General features: G+C 37.7%; 1 protein-coding gene across 9 annotated transcripts in view; it reads right to left on the bottom strand.

Annotated features, from left to right (window-relative positions):
* The window catches only part of ROBO2 (roundabout guidance receptor 2), a 652,403-nt gene that overhangs the window by 170,325 nt on the left and 454,628 nt on the right, over positions 1-27,450 (bottom strand). For all 9 annotated transcript variants that reach the window (XM_061430013.1, XM_061430088.1, XM_061430401.1 and 6 more), the window contains exons 3-5: positions 20,013-20,170; positions 16,991-17,111; positions 227-365 (exon numbers count right to left, since the gene is read on the bottom strand). In XM_061430013.1, coding sequence (XP_061285997.1) covers positions 227-365; positions 16,991-17,111; positions 20,013-20,170 — 418 coding nt within the window. The remainder of the gene's footprint in view (positions 1-226; positions 366-16,990; positions 17,112-20,012; positions 20,171-27,450) is intronic.

The raw sequence follows: 27,450 nt of genomic DNA, 5'->3' as shown, positions 1-27,450 counted from the left end.
GAGTGAAGGGTCAGGCATTTTTGTGAAAATTCAATGAAAGAGTAACATCAAAATCCTAGATGACTTCAGTATATAAACAGCAGATACTTGGCTTGCAAATGTAAAAGTCATGTGTGAAAATAATACACCAAAATATGAGTGTTTGGTGGTACAACTAATGCTGTCTTTTTCTTATCTAATTATTCAATGGTCATCTAACAATTTTCCATACCTATGACATTCTTACCTTCCTCTCGGCAAGTCTGCATCATCCTTTTTCCACCGCACAGTTGGCTGAGGATCTCCCTGGACCTGACAACGGAACTCTACAGCTTCTTCCTCCAGTACCACTTGGTTAATTGGCCTCCTGAGAAATGTGGGTCGTTCTTAGGGAAGAAAAAAAAAAAGAAAAATGAAATGAATGTTGTCCATATTTTAAGTGCATTTTGAAAAAAGCATAAAAAACATGTGGTTTATTTTTGGCACATAAGTACCTAATTTTATAGCTCAACTGTCTTGATAAGGCTTCATGGAACCTATTAACGTAACTGTATAAAATGAAATATTCTGGAACACATAAATAGCTAAAGTTTGTATATAAATCCATACTATCGGCTGGAAAATAAAACTGATTCTTCTGTGAATTTCTGAGCTAAATCATGTGGGTCTTGTCATAAAAATCTGAACATTGAATCCCACAGAAAAAAAGAAAAGAGATGAAAAAGATTATTTTCATCTATTACAATGACTCAGATTGGAGAAAACTGAAAGTTGAAACCAGTGGAAATATTAAAAAGGAAACAAATATTAATATTCCATCAACGAGGCTAGAGAAAACAAAAGAGTTGTGTTCTCAACATAAGCATATATTTCCTAAATTTTTTTACTAAAGTTATCCATTTGATAAGGACCTAATACTTCCATGGGCTTCCCTGGTGGCTCAGAGGGTAAAGCGTCCGCCTGCAATGCAGGAGACTCGGGTTCGATCTCTGGGTCGGGAAGATCTCCTGGATAAGGAAATGGCAACCCACTCTAGTACTCTTGCCTGAAGAATCCCATGGCTGGAGGAGCCTGGTAGGCTAGAGTCCATGGGGTCTCAGAGTTGGACACGACTAAGCAACTTCACACTTACAACACTTAACACTTCCATGAATGTTTTCACTTCATATGTGGAAAACTGTCTACTTGGTTTTTTTGTATGTCTGAAAAAAAATCTGTCAAACTAATTTTTCTTAAATAAAAAACCAATATCATTAGTAATTATTGTAAACTATTTACTGTCATATATAATTTTCTAAGGCTACTTCTAATTTTTCTCCTACGTGCTCCAGATATTTGTCCATTTTTAAAAATGTAATATATGCTTGCTTAATTCTCTAATATTCTGATTTAGTGTTTCTGTTCTTTGGTCTTTTGCTGTTAATCTGTACCTAGCACTGTTAATTTGGATTCCAGCACTCATCTAAATAAAGCATGGACAAAAGAAATCCCTATCTTTAAGAATATCACTACTGAAGAGAAGTATAAAACAAAATGTAGATTTATGCATCTAAAAATACTTCAATGCTTTGTCTAGTTTCCTTTGTTTTTTATAATAACCTGATACACAGAAAATTACCATTTAATTTTTTATTGGCCCAGGTCTCTCAATCATAGGCAAGTACAGTACTGCTACTTATTGAAGTAGAAAAAGAGGTCAAGTAAAAGAAAAATGAAATCCATAGGGAGTGGACACAATTTATCTGACCATATGGCCATATTTAGTCTCTTAGAACTTTAGTTTCAAATCAATTTAAAAATGTGAATACAGTGGCACAAAAATTGAAACATATTCAGCATATGTTGAGTATAGACTGGATGTATATGATTTTATTGACTATATTTAGACCCATATTTATAAAACAAATGTGTAAACTACAAAAGGATATTTTATTGCAATAAAGTCAACCATCATTGGTATTCAAAAGGAAGATAACTTCATCTCGCCACAGTGAAGTAGACAGTTGTGATCAATTTCTTTAAACACAGACCTGCACATACTCAAGTATTTGTACACTGGGGTCCCAAATTCCCAAGACATAAAACAAGGCTCATGGGAGTTTATCATGAAGAGCTTTTAAATGCAGGATTTAGAAATAATCCAAAACACTTGGGGGGAAAGTTTGCTTCAAAAGATTTTAGGTGGTCAGAATCAATTAGCTGTAAGTGTGCCCTGCTGACAACAGAAGAAATCTGCAAGTTGGATAGAATTAATTAGTGTTGTCCTTAGACGACTGACCACTATGTGCACCAGTCAAGTATTTTAGTTCTGGCATAGTTAATATTGTTATTAACAATATTAAAAACAATATTGTTAAAACAATATTGTCAAAAACAATAGCTATTTTTTGGCAGTATATAATAGGCAATAGAATCAGTATCTTCTTTTGAAAGTGGAATATTAACAGAAAAAAAAAGAGTTGGCAAAGAAAGTAGGATTGATTTTTTTTTTTCCACTATCACTTAGGGATATTCAGTCAGTTCATTTAAAAGCTGTAATAACCCAATATTAAAGGAGAGCCAGGGTACTGTAGATATCACTAATGATTGAGAAATCATCAATTTCCTTCTGGCTCCCTCTGATTTTAAAGGGGGAGTTGTCCTAAAACTTGGCATATGATGAGCAAACTAAGAGAAGTCTTTCCTTCATTCACCCCTCCATTCAGTGTGTGTTAATGCAACTTCCCCTATGCCAGACTTTGAGTGTGGTAGCTGGTGAGGAGACAGCAGCTTGGTTTCAACAGAAAAGTGGAGAGAGATGAAGTTACTTAGTTGGTAAATGGTAAGCCTGTGACAGGCCTTGTATGCCATGTCAAAGAATGTGAGTTCCGCACTTTAGGCAATAGAGAGATGTTGCAACATTTAAAGTAAGGAAGCATCATTTCTAATAACCATGTGAAAAGGATCCTGTTGACAGATCTGTGGGAGATGAATTAGAAGAGAATATAAAACAGTGAAGGTTAAAATATTTATTGTAATAAATTATTTCAGTTTAGAACTGACACAGTGGTTCAAGGGATGTGGAAAAGGCATAGAATGAAGAGATACCAGAAATGGTTGATCAATCAGATGTGGAAGGAAAAGTTTAGGAAGATTCTCAAATATCCATTTAGCACAGTGGAACAAAATGACAGGTAAGGTATGGATCCGTGAATGTTTAGATCTTTTTATCTCAGAAATGGTGAGATGTGAAGAAAGATGTGAAAGATGAGGGAAAAATGGACCCCTGAACATTTAAGCCATTGTTAGCCTTCTGTTGCTTGAAGTCAAATGCATTCTTAATTAATATGGTAAACATATTACTATTTATAGAGAAAATAAATATGCTCACATCTATAGACATAGAGAACCTGTTGGATTAAAACTTCTAAATAAAGAAGGAATCATAAGAAACTTCTCATGAATGATGAAGACATTTTATCAGAAAATAAATGCAAAAATTACTTTTTTAAAGTAATATACTAAAGTCACACCTATTACAATCAGTAACAAAAAGGACACGCTGACTTTAGTGATCAAAAAGAAAAAGAAGGAAAGTGTAAGTTTTGGAGAAGAACCAAAATACTCATTACTTGCAGACATTCCACAATACAAATAATACAGAACAGTAACTTTGATCATAGATAACCGTGACAAAAGATAAGAACCACAGAAAATCATGGCAGCAATGCGTCCAGTATTGCAAATTTGGGGATTTTAGTATAAACTGTGGCAAATTCATATGTTGAGATATTAATACTATCTATTTATCTACCTCTCTAACATGGAAAATTTTCATGGCATGATGCTGATTACAAAATAAATTTCATAAGAGTATATAGATTAGTTCCATTAAAATACATATGGATATTTTCAGCAAAGTTTTTGTATGCTTCCATTAACATGCTACCAGTCGTGAAATTTGGAGAAGGCAATGGCACCCCACTCCAGTACTCTTGCCTGGAAAATCCCATGGATGGAGGAACCTGGTGGGCTGCTGTCTATGGGGTTGCACAGAGTCGGACATGACTGAGCGACTTCACTTTCACTTTTCACTTTCATGCATTGGAGAAGGAAATGGCAACCCACTCCAGTGTTCTTGCCTGGAGAATCCCAGGGACGGGGGAACCTCGTGGGCTGCCATCTAAGGGGTCGCACAGAGTTGGACACGACTGAAGCGACTTAGCAGCAGCAGTAGCAGCAGTCATAGAATTGCAACATGTGAGTATAATTAATTCAAACAACAAACTTTACATTAGACTTGTCACAAAAATAAACATGTCTCTTTGTTCAGGGTATACCATTAAGGTCCTTGAGGACTTTTTTGGTTACCATACTTGTTGTAAGTCCCATTGTTTTGTATGGAGATACATGGAAGCACATGATTTATAATTTCAAGAAGGAAGAAAGACAGGGGATTTCCTGCTGATGTTCTGATGAACTCAGAAGGGGTGGCAAACTTTGCAATGAACGTAATTCTTTTCTGCCCTCAAGTAGAGTTCAGTTGCCTAGCAACTAGATAACCAAAGAACAGCATTTGGCATAGAATTTTTGGAAGTCTAACATTGTTTGTAGTGGAAAATGCAATTCAATTTATTAAAAAAAAGGGGGGGGCAATGCAAAGAATCAGCAATCAGTTCAGTTCAGTTCAGTCACTCACTCATGGCCGACTCTTTGCAACCCCATGGACTGTAGCACGTCAGGCTTCCTGGTCCCTCACCAACTCCTGGAGCTTGTTCAAACTTGTGTCCATTGAGTCGGTGATGACATCCAACCTTCTCATCCTCTGTCATCCCCTTCTCCTCCAGCCTACAATCTTTCTCAGCATCAGGGTCTTTTCTAATGAATCAGTTCTTCACATCAGGTGGCCAATGTATTGGAGCTTCAGCTTCAGCATTAGTCCTTCCAATAAATATTCAGGACTGATTTCCTTTAGGATGGACTGGTTGGATCTCCTTGCTGTCCAAGGAACTCTCAAGAGTCTTCTCCAACACAACAGTTCAAAAGCATCAATTCTTCAGCACTCAGCTTTCTTTATAGCCCAACTCTCACATCCATACATGACTAATGGAAAAACAATAGCTTTGACTATATGGAACTCTGTCAGCAAAGTAATGTCGCTGCTTTTTAACACTAGGTTTGTCAGAGCTTTTCTTCCAAGAAGCAAGTGTCTTTTAATTTCATGGCGGCAGTTACCATCTGCAGTGACTTTGGAGCCCCCTAAAATAAAGTCTGTTGCTGTTTCCATTGTTTTCCCATTTATTTTCCATGGAGTCATGTGACCAGATGCCATGATCTTAGTTTTCTGAATGTTGAGTTTTAAGCCAACTTTTTCACTCTGTTCTTTCATCAGGAGGCTCTTTAGTTCCTCTTTACTTTCTGCCATAAGGGTGGTGTCATCTGCATATCTGAGGTTATTGATATTTCTCCTGGCAATCTTGATTCCAGCTTGTACTTCATCCAGCCTGGCATTTTGCATGACATATTGTCACAAAAGTTAAATAGGCAGGATGACAATACACAGCCTTGACGTACTCCTTTCCCTGTTTGGAACCAGTCTGTTGTTCCATGTCCAGTTCTAACTATTGCTTCTTGACCTGCATACAGATTTCTCAGGAGGCAGGTAAGGTGACCCAGTATTACCATGTCTTTAAGAATTTTCCAGAGTTTGTTGTGATCCACACAGTCAAAGGCTTTGGCTTAGTCAATAAAGCAGAGGTAGATGTTTTCTGGAACTCTCTTGATTTTTCCAGGATCCAACAGATGTTGGCAATTTGATCTCTGGTTCCTCTGTCTTTTCTAAATCCAGCTTGAACATCGGGAAGTTCTTGGTTCACATACTGTGGAGACCTGGCTTGGAGAATTTTGAGCATTACTTTGCTAGCATGTGAGATAAATGCAATTGTGCAGTAGCTTGAACATTCTTTGGCATTGTCTTTCTTTGGGATTGGAATGAAAACTGACCTTTTCCAGTCCTGTGGCCACTGCTGAGTTTTCCAAATTTGCTGGTATATTGAGTGAACACTTAAACAGCACCACCTTTTAGGACTTGAAATAGCTCAGCTGGAATTCCATCACCTCCACTAGTTTTGTTTGTAGTGATGCTTCCTAAGGCCCATCTAACTTCAGATTCCAGGATGTCTGGCTCTAGGTGAGTGATCACACCATTGTGGTTATCTAGATCATTAAGATATTGTTTTGTATAGTTCTTCTATGTATTCCTGCCACCTTTTCTTAATATCCTCTGCTTCTGTTAGGTCCGTACTGTTTCTGTCCTTTATTGTGCCCATTAACACAAAGAATAACCCAGAAGAATGTCATCTGCATATACATGGCACATTAGAAAAGGTTTATACCTGAGTATATTGAGGGTGTGCCTTATAACAAAGTAATATCGAAATTTACTAATTCATTGGAATTTGGTCACAACTTTAAAAAAAGACTGTTCTGAGAATTTCCATAATACATTTTGTAACAATTATCTCTAAATTGTGTTATTTGTTGTATCAATTGTTTTCTGCTCTTTATACTAAGTTCACTTTTATTTTGTAATTTTAACTGCCTACAAAGAACAGCATGTTAAAAACTGTAGTTTTGCTTACCATTTATTTAAATGGTAAGAACTGTTTTCAGTTTCCTTAACTAGGCTTTATTTCTAGAAAATTTAAGACCCAAACACGAATATTAAAGACTAAAGAAGTTGTACAGGTAGAAACGTATTTTAAATGCTTTGCCTTTGCAGGTTCTACTGTTATCATATGCCCAACACAAAGTCATACCTCTTTCAGACACACGTTACAAAAACTACAAGGAATTATCTTGGAGTTTTGTGTCAAAATCATTTGCAAATAAATGTATTTAGAAGGATTAGAAAGTAAAATGATAAGAGAAACATCAGGTTGATAACTGACCTCATTCAATACTCATTAATACCCCATGAAATTTGTATTCTATGAAGATCTGAACTAAAATAAATACACATGAAAAATCTTGAACTACTGTCTAACAAGCAAACCTAATTTTAACACATGTCAAAATAAGGTCAATGATTTTTCCATATTATCACCTTATGTCTGATCACATATTAAAACATAGGGGGAGAAATCTCAAGGGCTATTTGCTGACTGCTTATCAATTAGATTAGAGTTCCTCTGAATGGCTTGATTCCTAATTATACAGCCATAGAGTGATCAGAGACAATGTCTTTGCCAATGCAATTAACTTTTTTTTATGTGAGATTAACTGGATTTGATTCACCTGCATAACTTGCTTACAAGGTTAATCTCTCTTGAGACAGTAGTCTTGTTTGGCACTGTGGTACTATGTAAAATACAGCTCTCAAGTAGTCAGGTCAATTTAGTAACAAACTGGCATTGTGGAAAAATCCAACTTTGTATGCAACTGTAATAAAATCAAACACCAAGTCTCCTTGTACTTACGTCAATAATATTCAAAAAGCAAAGATTCAATTTAACCCCCAAATCATAAATCTGAAATGTGGTTGCATAATATATCTAAAGTTTCTTACTTACATGCTACATTGAAGGAAATTAAGTGCCCAGAGAATTTCTCTTTTCAACTGTATTCAGTCAGTGAATAGGACTATAAAATTGGCAAAGGCTGTGCTGTGACAGCTATTACTAGGACAACCTTAACAATTTAAAAATGAGCTTTGTTTGACATTATAAAAGCAGCATTATGACAATAATTAGATAGGTAGAGTTCTTCAAGTTCTCTAAGACTAAAGCTATGCAGTAAAAGCACATGAGACCTAACCACTGCTTGTAAATCTTATCTCAACTTCAGCTGACCCAAGAGGATCCACCACCCAGTTGTGCCCATTAAAGGAGGAAGTCAGAAAGCTAGTCCTAGTGTTATTTGAATAGGTATGTATGAGGGGCAGGGGTTAGGAGAGCCATTGAATGTGAATTACTGTGCCCTTCCAAAACAGACTGTATGATAATGATCAGTCTGCCTGACTGTGATTAAATAAATCCTGGCTGCACTAATTTCTTTTCTTGCCAAGAATTTTCTTTGTCTGAGAGAAACCATCCTGTGAAGCAAAAACAAACATAGGTAAATGTTCTCAGAGGGAAAAAATAAATGCCTTTCTCACCATATTTTAGAGGGAAAGTTTCATGTTATTGCTGATACGAGAGTCATGGTAGGAGCAGGGGACCTGTCTATTCATTTTTCTACTCTATTTAAACATTTAGAACTTGGCACATAGTAGGTGTTCAAGAGATATTTGTTAAATAAGTGAACAAATAAATATTTTGTTGTTTTAAGGTTTGCAAGTTAATATTATTTAAAAGAACTAGATTTTATCTTTAGCAATTATATTGATTTCGATAACACCTTATGTTTTGAATTCTTAAATGAAGGGCACACATTATCAATAAAGCATAGATATATCCTAAGGTACATTATGAGAAGATTTTATTCAGAAAAGAATATTAGTAAAATCCTGAAATGCAAGAGAAGTTAAAAATCCATGAAATAAGAACAAGATGCTCTAAATCAGAAATAATTCAGAAAAAGAGCTAGGAGATTTAACATCTAATTAATGAATTTATGCTTGACAGAAAAATAGAACAGAAAAAAAATGAACCGTGTATTTCACTGAGTTGTTTGAATACAGCATTTTTAGATAAGATGCTCACTAAGTGTCTAACTCGGAGAAGGCAATGGCACCCCACTCCAGTACTCTTGCCTGGAAAATCCCATGGACAGAGGAGCCTGGTAGGCTGCAGTCCATGGGGTCGCTAAGAGTCAGACACGACTGAGCGACTTCACTTTCACTTTTCACAATCATGTATTGGAGAAGGAAATGGCAACCCACTCCAGTGTTCTTGCTTGGAGAATCCCAGGGACGGGGAGCCTGGTGGGCTGCCGTTTGTGGGGTCGTACAGAGTCAGACACGACTGCAGCGACTTAGCAGCAGCAGCAGCAAGTGTCTAACTAGTAAGAGAAAAAAGTGCCAAACCGAGGCACGGTATTGAAACATTTCAGAACCATGGGATAAAGACAAAGTACTGAGTAAAGCTGAAAGAAAAAGAAAAGAAAAATGATCACATAGGAATCAAAAGTACAGTAGACTTCTCAAGAGTAACAGTGGAAACAAAATGATAGTTAAGTGACAACTTTAATATTCTAAGCAAAAATATTTTTTAAAACTGGAATTCTATAACCAGCCAAAGTTCCATTGTTTTGGATAGAATAGAGACAGTTCAGTCTGGAACATGCTGTAGGCTCCAGTCAAGGGGAAATCTGGAGAAAAATACTGTTCTGAATACAAGAGTTAAGTAAGAAAAAAATACAAATATGGGATGCAGGAAACAGGGAATCCAGCAGCAGAGGAAAGGGGAGATGAATGTCAGAATGAAGTTTCTGGGGTAGATCTAAATAGCATCCACCCTGGTTGGACAGAGTAGAAAGTCTAAGGCCTCCAGGAAGGGTGCAGCAAGAGTGGACTTAATAGCTAAATAGAATTTAGAGAAATGTGAATCTCTTGTTTCAGTTTCAAGAATTCATGACAGGTATAGGTAAACACAAGTAAAAGGAAAAACGGACTTATTATAAACACATTATTGATAGGGGAGATTTTTGCATAATCTACCACCTCTGGCCTTAATATGTCTATGGTCAATAATGTGCTAATTGAAAGAAGATCGAATATAAGGCCAGAAAAGTAATGCTATTATAACACCATAACACTTAGCTCACAGTCCATATTTATAATATTATAACTTAAGTCATTGATATTAATATAATCAATGTTTCCAAAGTCAATATACTAAAGGACAAAAAGAGGGTGAGTGCTGGTGAGATATTGGGGAACAAGGTATCAGTAGGCCAAATCATCTTCCAAAATCAGAAGTCAATAAATGTGTAAAATTGCAGAATAAACACAAAGAAATATGAGAGCATCCCAGAAGAAAAAGCAAAACAGGCTTATAGAAATGTTCAAAGATGAGAATTGGGTGTGTGTCTACATGAGGATATCTGTGTTGGGAGGAGGGGGCAAGACATCTCTGCATTTCATTTAAGATTTGTAATACTACTAATATCTATAAGAAATGTAGCATATAAAATCATTTTTATGTATTATTTCTTTAGACATTTAAAAATCATTGGGAAAATTTTTCTTATTTTTTGGTTATTTTTTAATGACAGTTAAATTCTGCATAATGGATATCTCAAGCTACCCATAATTGGAAATTTAATTATATACTTCAACTTATAATTATATACTTCAAATTATATACTTATATACTTCAACTCTAGTTTTTTTTGTCTTCAGGAGCTCTAGAAGTTAATTAACATATGTAAATTGCTAGAAAGTATTTTTTATGAAGACATCATGGCTTCCCAGGTGGTTCAGTGGTAAATCTGCCTGCCTAGGAGATGCAGGTTCAATTCCTGGGCTGAGAAGGTCCCCTGGAGAAGGACTTGGCAATCTACTCCAGTATTCTTATCTGGGAAACCCCATAGAAAAAGGAGCCTGGAGGGCTACAGTCCATGGGGTCACAAAAGTGTTGGACATGAATTAGCAACGAAACAGCAGCAGCAGATTGTGTTAAAGAGTTTAGTGTCCTTCTACACTAGGATGCCCACTTCCAATTTTTACATCTGGTGCTGCCACTTAACTAGGATGTTATTTTCTAGTCAGCAAATATTAAAGAAGAACAAACACCATAAAAGAGTGGCCGAGAGGAGATACCCCACGTCCAAGGTCAGAGAAACCCCAGTAAGACGGTAGGTGCTGGAGCGGCTGTGAGGAGATATCCCACGTTCAAGGGCAAAGGAGAAGCCCTAGCAAGATGGTAGGAGGGGTAAATTCACATCTAGAATCAAACCCCATTCCCGCCGGAGACTTTAAGAGGGCTCAAACAAACCTTGTGAGACCCAGGGACCCTACAGAGACTGAGACAGAACCGTGTTTGAGTGTTGCCTGTGGAGGTAAGAGTCAGCAGTGGACTGCCACAGGGACAGGGGCTCTGGGCGCAGCAGACTTAGGTATGGCATAAGCCCTCTTGAAGAAGGTCGCCATTAACCCGACCATAGAGCCGCCAGAACTGACACAGACTGGGAAATACACTCTTGGAGGGCACAAACAGATCACTGTACACCAGGATCCAGTAGAAAGGAGCAGTGATCCCATAAGAGGAGCTACCCCACGTCCAAGAAGGGGTGGCTGCCTGGGCACAGGAGGGCCTAGAGGAGCTATTCCATGTTCAAGGTCAGGAGGGGCAGAGGTGAGGAGATACCCCTCATCCAAGGTAAAAAGCAGCGGATGTGCTTTGCTGGAGCAGCCGTGAAGAGATATCCAATATCCAAGGTAAGAGAAACCCAAGTAAGACAGTAGGTGTTGCAAGAGGGCATCAGAGGGCAGACACACTGAAACCATAATCACAGAAAACTAGTCAATCTAATCACACTAGGACCACAGCCTTGTCTAACTCGATGAAACTAAGCCATGCCCATGGGGCCACCCAAGATGGGTGGGTCATGGTGGAGAGGTCTGACAGAATGTGGTCCACTGGAGAAGGGAATGGCAAACCACTTCAGTATTCTTGCCTTGAAAACCCCATGAACAGTATGAAAAGGCAAAATGATAGGATACTGGAAGAGGAACTCCCCAGGTCAGTAGGTGCCCAATATGCTACTGGAGATCAGTGGAGAAATAACTCCAGAAATAATGAAGGGATGGAGCCAAAGCAAAAAGAATACCCATCTGTGGATGTGACTGGTGATAGAAGCAAGATACAATGCTGTAAAGAGCAATATTGCATAGGAACCTGGAATGTCAGGTCCATGAATCAAGGCAAATTGGAAGGGGTCAAACAAGAGATGGCAAGAGTGAACATCAACATTCTAGGAATCAGCGAACTAAAATGGACTGGAATGGGTGAATTTAACTCAGATGACCATTATATGTACTACGGTGGGCAGGAATCCCTTAGAAGAAATGGAATAGCCATCATGGTCAACAAAAGGAGTCCGAAATACAGTACTTGGATGCAATCTCAAAAATGACAGAATGATCTCTGTTCGTTTCCAAGGCAAACCATTCATCATTACAGTAATCCAAGTCTATGCCCCAACCAGTAATGCTGAAGAAGCTGAAGTTGATCGGTTCTATGAAGGCCTACAAGACCTTTTAGAACTAACATCCCCAAAGGTTGTCCTTTTCATTATAGGGGACTGGAATGCAAAAGTAGGAAGTCAAGAAACACCTGGAGTCACAGGAAAATTTGGCCTTGGAGTACAGAATGAAGCAGGGCAAAGGCTAATAGAGTTTTGCCAAGAGAACACACTGGTCATAGCAAACACCCTCTTCCAAAAACACAAGAGAAGACTACACATGGACATCACCTGGTCAATGGCAAATTCTGATTATATTCTTTAGATATGACCTAAATCAAATCCCTTATGATTATACAGTAGAAGTGACAAATAGATTTAAGGGACTAGATCTGGTAGACAGAGTGCCTAATGAACTATGGACAGAGGTTCATGCCATTGTACAGGAGACAGGGATCAAGACCATCCCCAAGAAAAATAAATGAAAAAAGGAAAATGGCTGTCTCAGGAGGCCTTACTAATAGCTGTGAAAGAAGAGAAGCAAAAAGCAAAGGAGAAAAGGAAAGATATACTCATTTGAATGCAGAGTTCCAAAAAATAGCAAGGAGAGATAAGAAAGCCTTCCTCAGTGATCAGTGCAAACAAATAGAGGAAAACAATACAAAGGGAAAGACTAGAGATCTCTTCAAAAATTAGAGATACCAAGGGAACGTTTCATGGAAAGATGGGCTCAGTAAAGGAGAGAAATTGGACCTAAGAAAAGCAGAAAATATTAAGAAGAGGGGGCAAGAAAATGCAGAAGAACTGTACAAAAAAGATCTGCACGACCCAGATAATCACAATGGTATGATCTCTCACCTAGAGCCAGACATCCTAGAATGTGAAGTGGGCCTTAGAAAGCATCACTACGAACAAAGCTAGTGGAGGTGATGGAATTCCAGTTGAGCTATTTCAAATCCTAAAATATAATGCTGTGAAAGTGCTGCACTCAATATGCCAGCAAATTTGGAAAACTCAGCAGTGGCCACAGGACTGGAAAAGGTCAGTAGTCATTCCATCCCTAAGGAAGGTAATACCAAAGAATGCTCAAACTACTGCACAGTTGCACTCAGCTCACACGCTAGTAAAGTAATGCTCAAAATTCTCTAAGCCAGGCTTCAAGAGTACCGGAAGTGAATTCCAGATGTTTAAGCTGGTTTTAGAAAAAGCAATGGAACCAGAGATCAAATTGCAAACATCCACTGGATCATCAAAAAAGCAAGAGAGTTCCTGAAAAACATCTATTTCTGTTTTATTGACTATGCCAAAGCCTTCGACTGTGTGGATCACAATAAACTGGAAAAGTCTGAAAGAGATGGGAATACCAGACCACCTGACCTGCTCTTGAGAAACCTGCATGCAGGTCAGGAAGCAACAGTTAGAACGGGACATGTAACAACAGACTGGTTCCAAATAGAAAAGGAGTACATCAAGCCTGAATATTGTCACACTGCTTATTTAACTTATATGCAGAGTAAATCATGAGAAACGCTGGGCTGGAGGAAGCAAAAGCTGGAATCAAGATTGCTGGGAGAAATATTAATAACCTCATATACACAGATGACACCACCCTTATGGAAAAAAGTAAAGAAGAACTAAAGAACCTCTTGATGAAAGTGAAAGAGGACAGTGAAAAAGTTGGCTTAAAGTTCAACATTCAGAAAACTGCATGGCATGCAGTCCCATCACTTCATGGCAAATAGTTGGGGAAACAGTGGAAACAGTGTCAGACTTTATTTTTGGGGGCTCCGAAATCACTGCAGATGGTGATTGCAGCCATGAAATTAAAAGACGCTTACTCCTTGGAAGAAAAGCTATGACTAACCAAGACAGCATATTAAGAAGCAGCGACATTACTTTGCCAAAAAAGGTCCATTTAGTCAAGGCTATGGTTTTTCCAGTAGTCATGCATGGATGTGAGAATTGGACTATAAAGAAAGCTAGGTGTCACAGAATTGATGCTTTTGAACTGTGTTGTTGCAGAAGATTCTTGACAGTCCCTTGGACTGCAAGGAGGTTTAAGCAGTCTGTCCTCAAGGAGATCAGTCCTGAGTTTCATTGGTAGGATTGATGTTGAAACTGAAAGTCCAATGTTTTGGCCACCTGATGAGAAATGCTGACTCATTTCAAAAGACCATGATGCTGGGAAAGATTGAAGGCAAAAGGAAAAGTGGATGACAGAGGATGAGTGGTTGGATGACATTACCAACTCAATGGACATGAGTTTTGGTGAACCCGGGGAATTGGTGATAGATGGGGAGGCCTGGCATGCTGCAGTCCATGGGTTCGCCAAGAGTTGGACACAACTGAGTGACTTAACTGAAGGAAAGATGAAATACAAATAGGTTTACTAGAAAACATTTTTCTGGATATAAAGCACCAAGATAAAATAAAGAAGGCCTCGTTATACAAAGTACACTAGTTATTTTATTTTCTCTAAGAATTGGGGAGTCAATGTACAGGAGGGGTCTTTCTCAAACAATAGTAGTCACAATCTTGAAACACTTAAGCCATCATGACTCTTTTAATGTTTTATTCCTTGGTTTGGAATTTTTTTCAATTTCAATTATGGAATTTTACTTTTTCCCACAACTTAAGACTGTATCTATAACCCCTTAGGTCAGTTCTGACTATACCACAATATAAATGTTTCTCTGTTCCTTAAATCAATTGTTCTAGAAGAGCTGCCTGTAGACAAATTTGATCTCTTTGGTTTACAGCTGTTTTCAAAATAATTTAGAAGTCCCTCCTGTAACTCCTGACATAATTAGTGAAATTCTGTAGTTCTAATCATGTTTTTAAAGAAAGTAGGGTAAATATGTCATAACACAGTCACATTTGGTAAATCTAATTACTTGGGTATTAACAATAAACACTTTCAGTTTTCTTCTGAAGGCAATATATACTGCTGTAATACAATAATTTTCTGCTTTGAAGCTGGTGGTAGCTGCAGTATTATAGGGAAGAGTGTTTCTTTAAATAGCACAGCTGTACTTGTGGGTTTTCAATGCTAGTGTTTGGTGACCACTAATTTCATATCTTAGCAGGCAAAACTGCATTTTATTCATTACAAGTGAAGCACATTCTGAGACTCTTAAAGGTGACTGCATGATATCTAAGGGCTAACATGGATACTTGTCTGGACTCCACAGGAGAGAAATTAACACGCACACTTGAAACAGTTTTGTTTTTACTGTTCAATTCCTTTCATGAAGTATGGGATTTCTCTTGGTTTTGTCATTTTGGACTTCAAGGTACTTAGTAGCCACAAGGATTATGACCAGAGATTACCTGGTACTCAGAGCAATTAAAAAGAGAGGTCTGCACTCTGGTACATATTCATAAAACACATCTACACTCTAAATGTAATGGAAATCACACTGTGGCTCTTTTTTGCATCATGGCATTCCCATTACCCCATGGGTGGCACATCCCAAGCTACCAAAGAAGTTTCTTTAGGGACGCATGCCAGATTCTGATGCCGCCCTTGGCGTGTTCTGGAGGAATGATGTGGTGTCTTATGTTATGCACAGATCCAGAAGATTATTTTACTGGCACAAAAAGAGTAATCTAAAATTCACAATTATCTCATATTTAAGAAAAACACATAGTATCTGTAACAGTGACTGTTTTATTCATGTATACATATATTTATTATATATATATACATATACACATCTATATATAATGGAGAAGGCAATGGCACCCCACTCCAGTACTCTTGCTTGGAAAATCCCATGGACGGGGGAGCCTGTTAGGCTGCAGTCCATGGGGGTCGCTAAGAGTTGGACACGACTGAGGGACTTCACTTTCACTTTTCACTTTCATGCATTGGAGAAGGAAATGGCAACCCACTCCAGTGTTCTTGCCTGGAGAATCCCAGGGACGGGGGAGCCTGGTGGGTTGCCGTCTATGGGGTCGCACAGAGTCAGACATGACTGAAGTGACTTAGCATAGCATAGCATCTATATATAAATATGTGTATGTGAGTATGTTTGGGTGTATTCATATAATATATAACTCCATACAGATACTTGAATGAGATTTCAATATTTTCTAAAAGATGTTTCATTTTCCAGTATCTTGAGGATCTCCATTTTTTTCCCAATTTTCTGTCACTGTATTGATATTTCTCTTTTAATTTTTCACAGCTGCTCAGTATTTTCCCTACTTTTGTTTATTCCATCATATTTATCATCTCCAATTTCTTCCTTTCTAATGTTTTCTTTACTACTTCTGTGATACAGATCTAGTAATGTTTTAACTAAAATTAACTAAATTACTCCAGCTCAAGAGGCCCTTGGTTCTTAAAGTTGAAGAAACATGAATATCATAGCAAAATAGTTTAATAACTTTTTTCTATTTTTTGATTCTGTGTGTATAACTAGCAAGCTGGTCTTTTTATCATGAGCTAAAACTGCAAGTAGCTCAATCTGAGATTTTTTAAGTAGAAAATAAGTGAAATGACTTTATAGTATACTCTCTAATTTTTAAAAGCCTTATCTCATGTCATGCACATAATAAATATTCGATAAACGCATCGCAATGGAATGAGTGATAAACTTTAGACGGATATAATCGCCAACAGATTTTGAGAAAGAGTAATTTTTAACACTTTTATGAAAGGCAAAATCTTATAGACATATAGGAATGAAGCAGGTAAATTGTTTCAAAAGTTTAATTTTCTTCAAATCAAAGATTTCATCTGAAAGAACCAGAAAACAAGACAATTCTAGTTTATTCAGCTCACTACAAGTCATAAGTAACCATCCGTATATGGCCTGGTGTTTGGTATTAGCAAAAATATTTAAAAGTGAAGAAAGAGTAGATAATAAATAGCAATTTATAAATTAAAACAGAGTTTTACCAAAGACAGTCAGCTCTGCTGGATCACTGTCTCTCTCTCCCACCATGTTGGTGCCCACACACGTATACATCCCGGCATCACTCTTCCTGGTATTGGAGATCATTAGTTTTCCACCACGGATCTGTTAAAATTGGACGGAAGAAAGAAAATAAAGGAAAATGGAGAAGAAAAGAAACAGAGAAAAAAGGTCATTAATAAAAAATCTTGAAAAATTAAGCACATAATTTTTCTCTAAAAGAAATGGTTGAGTGTCTAAGACACAAAACTCTCCCACTCTTTTGGCATCTTTTAAATTCTGCTTCCATGTAAGCCTCCATATTCTCTTTCTACAGAATGCTTCTTTTAAGGCAGTCTTCCTATCTCTTGCCTGATCCTATTTCGAGACTTGTGACTGCTGCCATTAAACCTCATGGTTGGTCTTCACTCTGAAATTCTGTTGAATGAATTTCTATTGACATCTGTCATCAGAAAGAAGCACTAGATATTTTATTTTGATAATATAATGAGATCCAATTGACTCAGAAGAATTCAATGAGTATTTGTTGAGTACTTCTATTGGCTGGGCAGTGTTCTAGGTCCTTAAGATTCAGCAGTAAATCAAAAAGTAAAAATCTCTGTCTTCATGGGGTATTTGTTAGCATTAAAATTATCTTTGTCTCATCTTAACTGTATTTATAAGACAACTTTTGAAGAGGGATGTGAGGTTGAATAAAAACAAATAATTTTTTGGAATGATGAGTATGACTTGGTACAAACTGTTGGCTTTGTATAGGTGGCCCCTAAATGTTTCTTAAATAAGAAGCATTTCTGTTTGAATAAACAAATATAATGATGTTAAAATATTGTTTGTTAAGAGGATACTACAGCAGAATAAGCTTTTCAGTAAGTGTATCATCAACTTACAGGTTCTTTTCCAATTTTGAGTTTTGTTTTTTTTTCAAACAATCTCTCTTAAAGAGATATGAGATAAGAATATGCTGGTTTCCTCCTTTACTTTTTAATTTCACAGGCAGATAGAACTCAAGTAGATATGTTTTCATCAGACATATTTCAGGCTCTAAAACTAGCCATGTATTTTCAACAGAGTATTTTCAACATTTTTTTATACTTCGGAAGAAAAGATCATCAACCTTTTCTCAACTAAATGCAGTAGAATAAATGATAGGTTATAAACCAGGGAGGCCATTTCTCCTCCCCTTGAAGATGAAACTGACAGTATGACTTGATTTGTTCAGTGGAACTAAAGCAACATTTCACCGGAAGAAAGGCACTTGCAACATAGGGACTTGACTGCTTGCTGCAGCTGGAACCCTGAGACAACTATGGGAATTAGCTCAAGCTGAGTGCATGCTAAGTCACTTCCGTCCTGTGTGCCTCTTTGTGACCCTATGGACTATAGCTCACCAGGCTCCTCTGTCCATGGAATTCTCCAGGCAAGAATACTGGAATAGGTTGTCATGCCCTCCTCCAGGGGATCTTGCCAACCCAGGAATCAAACCCGCATCTCTTACGTCTCCTGCATTGGCGGGCAGGTTCTTCACTACCGGTGCCACCTGGGGAGCCCCAGCCCAAGCTAGTCTGCTGGAATATGGGAGGCTATGAGGAGAAGAACCAAGATGGCTGGCTTGAGAAGGAGTCAATGGCCAGACATGTGAGTACAGGAAAGTTATCCTAGATCATTCAGCTGCCAGCACACTTTCAAACAAGCCACAGAAGCTGGAGAACGCCTAGCAAAGATCAACCAACCTGGCAATGAGCAAAGAACTGTCAACTCACGCACAGAATCACAGAATAAATGCAATGGTTGTATTGTGGGGTGATTTGTTACAAAGCAAAAATTTAATGATTACAAACACGAAAAAGAAAATCTTGAACAGGAGCACATTTTCCTAAGTTTGGCAGCCAAGCACAGACCACTGGGAACCAAACGATCTTTCACTGTAGATCTCCACAGTGTCCACAGTTCAAACCAGAATATTCATGTGGATATGCTGTGATCTTTTGCATGGCCTCTCTGGTTCTGTGTTATGATGTAATCACAACATACACTTAAGAATAAAATCTCACTTATAAGATATTTTTAAAGATAATAGACACCCATACTATATGGACATTTTAATAGAAATAGCACATTTGTTCTGTTAAATGATACATTATTTTAAATTAAATATATTTATTCTTAGTTATTGTACTGAGTACAAAAATTGTACTAAGAACAATGTCAGAAGGTTGAGGCATTATCTACTATTTCAGTGACTAGCTCTCACAAACTCCACATACTAATGGTGAGTAGATCCTCTGAAAAAATAATCTATATACCATGTCTCTAACTTTTTATCATTTTCTGGGTGTTTCATCTTGATATTAATCAACTAATTAATGATGATCAATTTCCGTGAAAATGGACTAATTTTTTGTAAGTTTAAACTGCAGAACTTGGCAGTTATTTTAACATTGATTTTACTTTACATCTCTTAAACTTTGAAATGAATTCTCATAATATTTTAGTTATAAATATTACATTGGAAAAACTGGAAAACAGCTTGAAATATTCATCACCACAATTTCCTCTTATAATTTTGAAAGTAGTGTGAAAAGAAATGTTTTAGTTAATACAGTTTATGGTCATCACTTACACTTTGACACTTAATGTACTCTATGATCAATAAATGCATCTGGAGTTCCTAAAAGAGCATTGACATCAATATTCTACTACAAAGACATATTTACATATTCAGATTAGTCCAGTTATTAATATAACATATGAATTTTATTTATATAATTTTTGTCTCTTTGAAGCCTCATTCCAAACTTGTCATTTGGGTATCCTTTTTCAGCCTTTTCAATATAGTGTAAGTAGTAATTAGCACTCAAATAGAGTTCTATAACTTTATTAATAATAAATAACAAATAATATAAATAAAATGATATAAATAAAATATTACAGATAATATAAATAAAATACATCCATTTTAAAGCTTGGTATCCAACCCCTCTGGGCATCCATTCTAATTTTACTCACACTTATTCTTTCTTCCTTGTCATCAATTCGAATTTTGTCTTTTTTCCAGTAGATAGTAGGTTCTGGGTGTCCCCGGGGAGGCTGGCACTCCAGGATTGCAGGCTCTCCGGCTGCCACTACAACATCTGTGGGATTTTGCCGGAAGTCATCTCGTAACACTGAAGAAAAATAATTGCAGTAAAAGAAAACTCAGTGACAGTAACTTTAGGTTTCTCTTGCAAAAGTTAACTTCAAGTCTTAAACATGCCCGTCTTAAAACATGTCAGCGCGAACCTGAGTGCTCATAAACAGAGAAGTGACTAGTTATATGATTATGAACCTCTGCTATGAAATCTGAGTTGAAAATGAGATAAGCTGGAGGAAAATAAGATGAGAAACACTCATGATGCAGTTTTGAGATTTAATACAAACTCAAGGTAGAAAACTGTTTAGGTAATATGATCCCATTTTTCTATTTAAAAAGCATATATGTACACATACATGTATATAAATACATTAAAATTAATTGTTATGCTTGTTAAACTTAAAGCCCTGAAACATGTCATATGCACATGGTCTGGGAGCATGTATGCCCGTCAGTCAGGGAGGGGAAGTGGAGTGAGAACTCTCTGAGAAACGCTTTCTGGTGACATGAATATGGACAAGATCCACACTGTTTTCATTACACTTCTGAAGATAGATTCATTGTTCCCCTTGTAACGCACTAGCACCCACATACACAGGGCTACATTTTCATTCTGTCTGCATCTCCACCTGCCGAGTGACATCTGGGCAGCGTGACATTCGGAGCAGAGATATCCCTTATAGCAGCTTTGCCAGTCTGAATTTCCCCTCCTTTCATTAGGAGAACAGCAGGTTGGACCTCGGTTGTAACCTCCGAAAATCTGGCATGCCTGGCTCTCCAAATGTCACCTATCTATCTCTGGACTTTTCCTCCCCTGGCAAGATGAAAAGCCTGGAGAAATGACTCCCTCCTATCAGATTGCAGAATGCTGATTTATTTAGCAAATAAGGACTATATCTATTTTAGGGTAAACATTCAAAAAAGTAGTTGAGAAAACAGGTGAAGGAGATTAAGGGGTACAACCTACCAGTTATAAAATGTCAGTTACAAGAAAGTAACAGACAGCAGAGGGAATATAGTCCATGTTTTATAACAACTTTGTATCTTGTGTAATCTATAAAAATATTGAATCACTACATTGTATGCCTGAAACTAACGTAATATTGTAAGTCAACAATACTTCAATGAAATGTAGTTGAAAGCAGCTAATATACCATATAACACAACAACAGCCTCTGCTTTTCATAACTGCTTTGACTTTTTCTATTCTTTGATATTCTAACACTGACAAGTTTTTTCCCCAATATACTTTGGGCTAGAACAAGCAATCACACACTCACACAAATACACGTGTGTATATGCATGTGTATGTATATGCATGTACACACACATGCATTTTATGTAAATTGGTCAAGCTATTTGAAACTGGTCAAGTTATTTGAAATCAAAATTGGGCAGCTTGTGCTAGCTTGTTATGTAAATCATCTGCTGCAAACATGGATTAGGTCAAGCCAACTGCCTTTGATGTTCCATAATGAGACTCACTTCAGCACTCTGCTTCTTTGTTGGGCTAAGTCTCCAAGTTAATTGTCATTCTCCAAATAAATAAAAATCCCCTGTCCTGTAAATAGGTCCAGAGAGAAAACTGAGTGACTTTTAGGGCTTTTCTTTTCCTGTCTCTTGCAACAACATGGTTTTCCATCTTAATGAAGTCATGGCCTTTTATGAGATTAGAGAACCTTGTCTCCTATTGAAGGAGCCATAAGAAAAAAGTGAGCACAAATTGCTCACTCTCAGTTTATAAGCTGATTAATTTACTGCTTTAGCTGCTGTGGAAATGTGTTCCATTTGAGCAGAGTGAACTGCATATTTTTTGAGTTTTCTTGTCTAACTGGCACGAAAGATGTGATTTATATGCATAGGGGTTTGCTTCTGAATGGGCTGAGAGAAGTATGCATAAATGTGATGTTCCAACAAGAGGGGAAGAAGGGGTTAACACTGTGGTTTCCCCATTGCAGGTAAATCCTCAAGGGAGAGCAAGCTGGTGACTCATTTATATTCTAAATAGAGAACAGCTGCCTATTTATGCAATGTTAAGACCTGCAGAAATATGGTAACAGGGTGGTGAGCACCCCTACAATATCCGGTCCTGGCAGCAAATGGTGTTTTGGCAGGCCCTCAATCTGTTCCAAAATGACACATCTGGCCAGTTGGAGGACCTTCTCCAGAATGGTCTACTCACAAATCATAAGCCAAAAAGCCTCGGCTCAAATGGCACTTAAGACCACTGCAAATCATTCAGAAACACAGTATTACATCAATTTGCAACAAACCAAATTAAGACCAAAAAAAAAAAAAAAAAGGTCCTTTGACATGGGAGACAAAAAAGGAGAAAAATATCGTAACAAACTAAGGGCTGCTACTCTTAAACAATATAACATGTGTTTATGGCATTCACACAAAAAAAGAAAATGACTCCAATTTGCAAATGAAGCCAAGGAATTGAACATCAACTGTAATTTTAGGCTTTCAGACTATTCACCCAGAGAGTAGGGTGAGATAATAGTATAATTGGTACTATACCCTCTTCAACTTGTAAAAGGCTCTTTGGGGGTTTGTAGAATAATTCATTTTTGCTCAGTGATACCATTTCTTTCACCCTGTGTCTTTGGGGGTAGTAAAATATTTCCTTTTCTCTCAAATAAGACACTTTGGAGAAAAATAACCCTTTCAGCAGAGTCTAGCACAGCAACAAAGAATCTTAGGAATAAGTCTTTTTTTTTTTTTTTGGTCTTGGAAAGTTGTTCTTTTAATTGAGGGATTATTACAATATTGTTGTAGTTGATTTCTTCCATATATCAACATGGATTAGCCATAGGTAGACATCTGTCCCCTCCCTTTTGAAACTCCCTTCAAACTCCCACCCGATACTACCCCTCTAGGTTTTTCTCCATCCACCTGGAAAAGGTAATTTTTACTCTTCTCAAACTATATAAATGTTCTGACACTTGCTTATATATGTCTGAGGTTTGTATACCCCTTATCAAGTATAAAAAAAGTAAAATTAAATAGTGTTTGTCTATTTTTCGCTAATTCTTAGTTTCTGTCTTGGATTTTGCCCTGTGCTTTATTACAAGTGATAAAAAAACAGGAGGTGTTCTTTATAGTAAAGTATTTATATATGTGAGTAAAGGGAACTGAAACAGTTCCATAAATGTAAAAAAGTAAAGCGAGTCCAAATTGAGTCTATATATATTATTTCTCATTAAGCCCCTATTCTAGGAAAAAAAAACACAAAAAACTGAGAGCCACATTTTCACTGCGGCTTGAGAAGTAAGCCAAAACAAGAACAGGCAGCAATATGTGTATTACCTAGAGCTCCAAACAAAGTCTTTAAATAGGGTGAAAAGAAATCAACATGAACTGAAAAGAATCTGGTTAAAATGACAAAAGCTGGCAGTGGGGTAGTGGTAAGCAGTACTTAGAGGAAAAAAAATAACAGGTAGACTTTTGATATAGTACGTGCTTTGCAGATCTAAGTTTAGAATACAAGGGCTCAAATCTCCATGGGGAAAAACAGAAATGTTAGTTGGCTAGAACCCAAATATTCATTTCTGTATACGAGCTGAGAAGCACAAATGAGAGTTCACTGAGCTAGTTATAGCCTAGATTAGACCTGAATTCTTTTGACATTAACATGCAGAGTGACTTAAAAAGTTATTCTGGAACATCAATAGATTGAGAATTACTACTGTGTTTGATATGATAGAGTTCCTATTCATGACATAAATATCTATAACAAATTATTTCAGTTCTACAGGAATATACTGAATACTACAATATACTTCACACAGTCTTATAAAATGGTTAAGGAATACTGTATTAAACAAAGATGACATGATGGTGCCTGTGGAAGGCTTTGGAATGACCTATTTATTGTGGAAGGTAAGTTTAGAGTGTGAATCCTGTCTGACTCTAGAAGGAGATGGCAACCCACTCCAGTGTTCTTGCCTGGAGAATCCCAGGGACGGAGGAACCTCGTGGGCTGCTGTCTATGGGGTCTCACAGAGTCAGACACGACTGAAGCAACTTAGCAGCAGCAGCAGCAGACCCTACATAAAGTCATTATGCTAGAATGATTTGTAACATCACCTGCATCTATTCTTCCTGTCACCACTGCCCTAGTTAGGGTGTCTTATCTCTTCCTTAATTACTTCAAGAGTATTCTATTTAAACTTTTCTTCTGATTTGTCTTTTAATCTCTCTACTGTGACTATTATGAGTTTGCTGAAGTGTACATATGATTACAGCCATTATTTTTCATAATTTTTAAAAGGCTCTTAAGAAAAAATTCTCTTCTTAATGTGACACCAGAGTTGTATAGAATGAGGTCATCAATTATATTTTCAGGCTCATCACATACATTCCAGCAACCCTCCTATACTAGACACACAGAGGACCATCTCACTATCAATGTATATTAGCGTATATAATTTTTCTACTTGAAAATCTTCCCTAGGTAACTCTTAGTCCCCATACTTTACCCTATTTCTTTAAACACATACTGTCCCTTTGGTGTCAGTTTCAGATTCACTCATGTGAGATTTCTTTTTATATATACATTGGACTAGGTGGTGGTGGTGGTTTAGCCACTAAGCTGCGTTTGACTCTTTGTGACCCCATGGACTATAGCTCGCCAGGCTCCTCTGTCCATGGGATTTCCCAGGCAAGAATTCCTGGGAAGAAATGGCAAGAATGAAGCCATTCCTAAAAGTGGTACACATTATTTTCCCATCCTCAGCAGCAGCAGCCCCAGCATCACCTCTCACCATGGGCGATGTAATCCCAGCCAGCCTGAAGCTCAGGTCCTTGTCTCTACCTCCCAGGACGTGCACTGTCTCTCCCAGCCGCACTAAATGGCTGCTATCAGCAGCCATGCTGTGACCCCAGGGGGAGCACCAGTGTCAGGATAAAACTAAGACTCTGCACACTAGAAAAAAAATCTGGGTTCTTGATGCCATAACTGAACAAATCAATCCTAAAGACTGTGTCAAATCAGGACTTGCTACTTCCGTGAACCAAAGAAATTCTTCCATTCATTCATGAAGTAGAAGTCACTCAGTCATGTCTTACTCTTTGCGACCCCATGGACTGTAGCCTCCCAGGCTCCTCTGTCTATGGGGATTCTCCAGGCAAGAATCCTGGAGTGGGTTGCTATTTCCTCCAGGGGATCTTCCCAACCCAGGGATCGAACCCAAGTCTCCTGCATTGCTGGTGGATTCTTTACCATCTAAGCCACCAGGGAAGCTCTTTCATTCATAGGCCAGTTTAAATAAAGTTGTCCCTTTCAACTGAAAGTTCCCCACTGACAAGCTATAATAATGCTGCATTTTTCTGAAGTTGCAATGACCAAAAACCTACTATATCTACAGAGGAAACATCATTCACAACAAACCACATTATTATATTTGGTACAATCAAGCAAGGTATGGTCAGAGTGGACAGGCCAGTCACCCACTACATAGACAACACAATCTGATATTTAGGGAACAAGTCACAAGTGGTTTCTTCTGCACAGAAGGGGAATGGGAAAGAAAGAACTCAGTGGGGCGACATCCTGCTACCGCTGTGCAAGCTGACACTCTGGCACTTCTGCAACACGCTGACAATTCCAAAATGAGAAGCTCTCGCCCCTCCTCATCTCACTATGATTCCCTGTGCAAGCAAATCCACTCAGCAAATGGTCCAGTTAAACCAGCACTATGAATTGGAGCATGATGAATGAACAAGGATACCCTGTGACTCGCCCATTTCAAGCCATAACATTTTGTGAAGCCTAGAAATCTGCAGGGAATAAAACATACAAACATACAACTCACCCAGGAGGAATGGCCAGCTCCAAATGTCTTAGCCAAGTCTCTATTCTTGAATCCTTTTTTTAGCCCTGTTCTGTTCTTATCCGCAATATAATCTGAAGTCCCCCTAACAGTGCCAAGTCTTCCTTAATGGTTTCCATTAATGTTTAAAACTTGCTGAAGGATTCTTAGAAATTGCATGGAAACATTGTGCTGTCTGTAATTTCTATCTGTAACCTCTGTAATGCATATGTTCTCCTTGGGGACCAAGTGTTGAGATCATTCATAAACTCTTGGATCATACGTGGCACTGCAAACTGGTGACATCTGACCATGGCAGACTCGAGGCCTGTCTCTGGTAATCATTTCCTTTGGTTTGAGTTAAGGAGCCAGCAGTTGGCTCGCCTTCAACACTTGGAAGTCCTATTTTTTGCAAAGCCTAGCATCTGATATTTGACAGGGATCTGCATACCCTATCCATTAACTTGAGAGGAAGTTGCGGATTGAGGCTAATTAATGTTTAATCAGTTTCTCTTTTTTCTTCCCTTAAAGTGCCATTGTCCACAAAATTGGTTATGTTGATCTCTCTAGAATAACAGAAAACTTAAAGACAGAAGGGCAGCTTAGAGGCTGTGCCCAAATATAGTGTGTCAGGAGGAAGACCTCATGCAGGATGGAGGGCGCTGGCCTAAACGTGTTCAAGGCAGCCTTCCTTCACTGTAAAACAAAAACTCTCCACATCCCCAAAATGTTCTATTCTGCTACCCAATTTGCTTCCAGGACCTGCCCTTTTGCGAATTTCAGTCTTGGTCACAAAGATGGCTATAACTCTGGATAATGGAGGAAATAATACGTTGAATTTAATATTCAGATCTGACAAAGACTAGTCAAAAAAAAAAAATCAAATGATCTTTCTCAAGGTGGTAACAAAGGGAAACATCAGATTATTTCAAGCTAAAATACTGTCCCTGACTTTCTTCAATCTGGGTTGGGGCATAAATAAATAAATAATCACAACATCTTCATAGGATTTACATTTACAGGATGATTACAAATAACCATCTGTCTGCCTCTAGCTCTTCAATCTGGTTCATGTCCCATTAGCCTTAAGTCTTCAGTTAAAGCGGTTAGGCTGTTAGGTATTAGTTAGGTTTGTTACAGGTCTTGTAGAGTGTTTTTTTCCCCACTATTTCCCATTTCTCTTCCTACCCCTCTTTCTCTTTCACCTCATTTAGCTCTTACTGTTAGATCAAAGAACATGAAAAATTAAAATGGACAAATCTCATTTATACACAGATATATATCCGTGTAAAAATTTTTAATTCAATATATTTCTATGTTTACGTATAATTTTAAACTTAAAATATGTATAAGTATATACTTGAATTCAAACTTCCATATTCACTACTGCCTTAATGCTACATCTGCCAATTTGAATAAAGGAATAAAGAGCACCATTCAGTAAATATTAATGTGCTGCTTTATTCTGGATCCCAATAGATTACCATTCTCCTCCCAC

Source organism: Bos javanicus, chromosome 1 (genome assembly GCF_032452875.1).
Source record: "Bos javanicus breed banteng chromosome 1, ARS-OSU_banteng_1.0, whole genome shotgun sequence".
Taxonomy (NCBI): Eukaryota; Metazoa; Chordata; class Mammalia; order Artiodactyla; family Bovidae; genus Bos; species Bos javanicus.
Note: the sequence above shows the minus strand (reverse complement) of the source record. Positions and strands in the feature narration are given on the sequence as shown.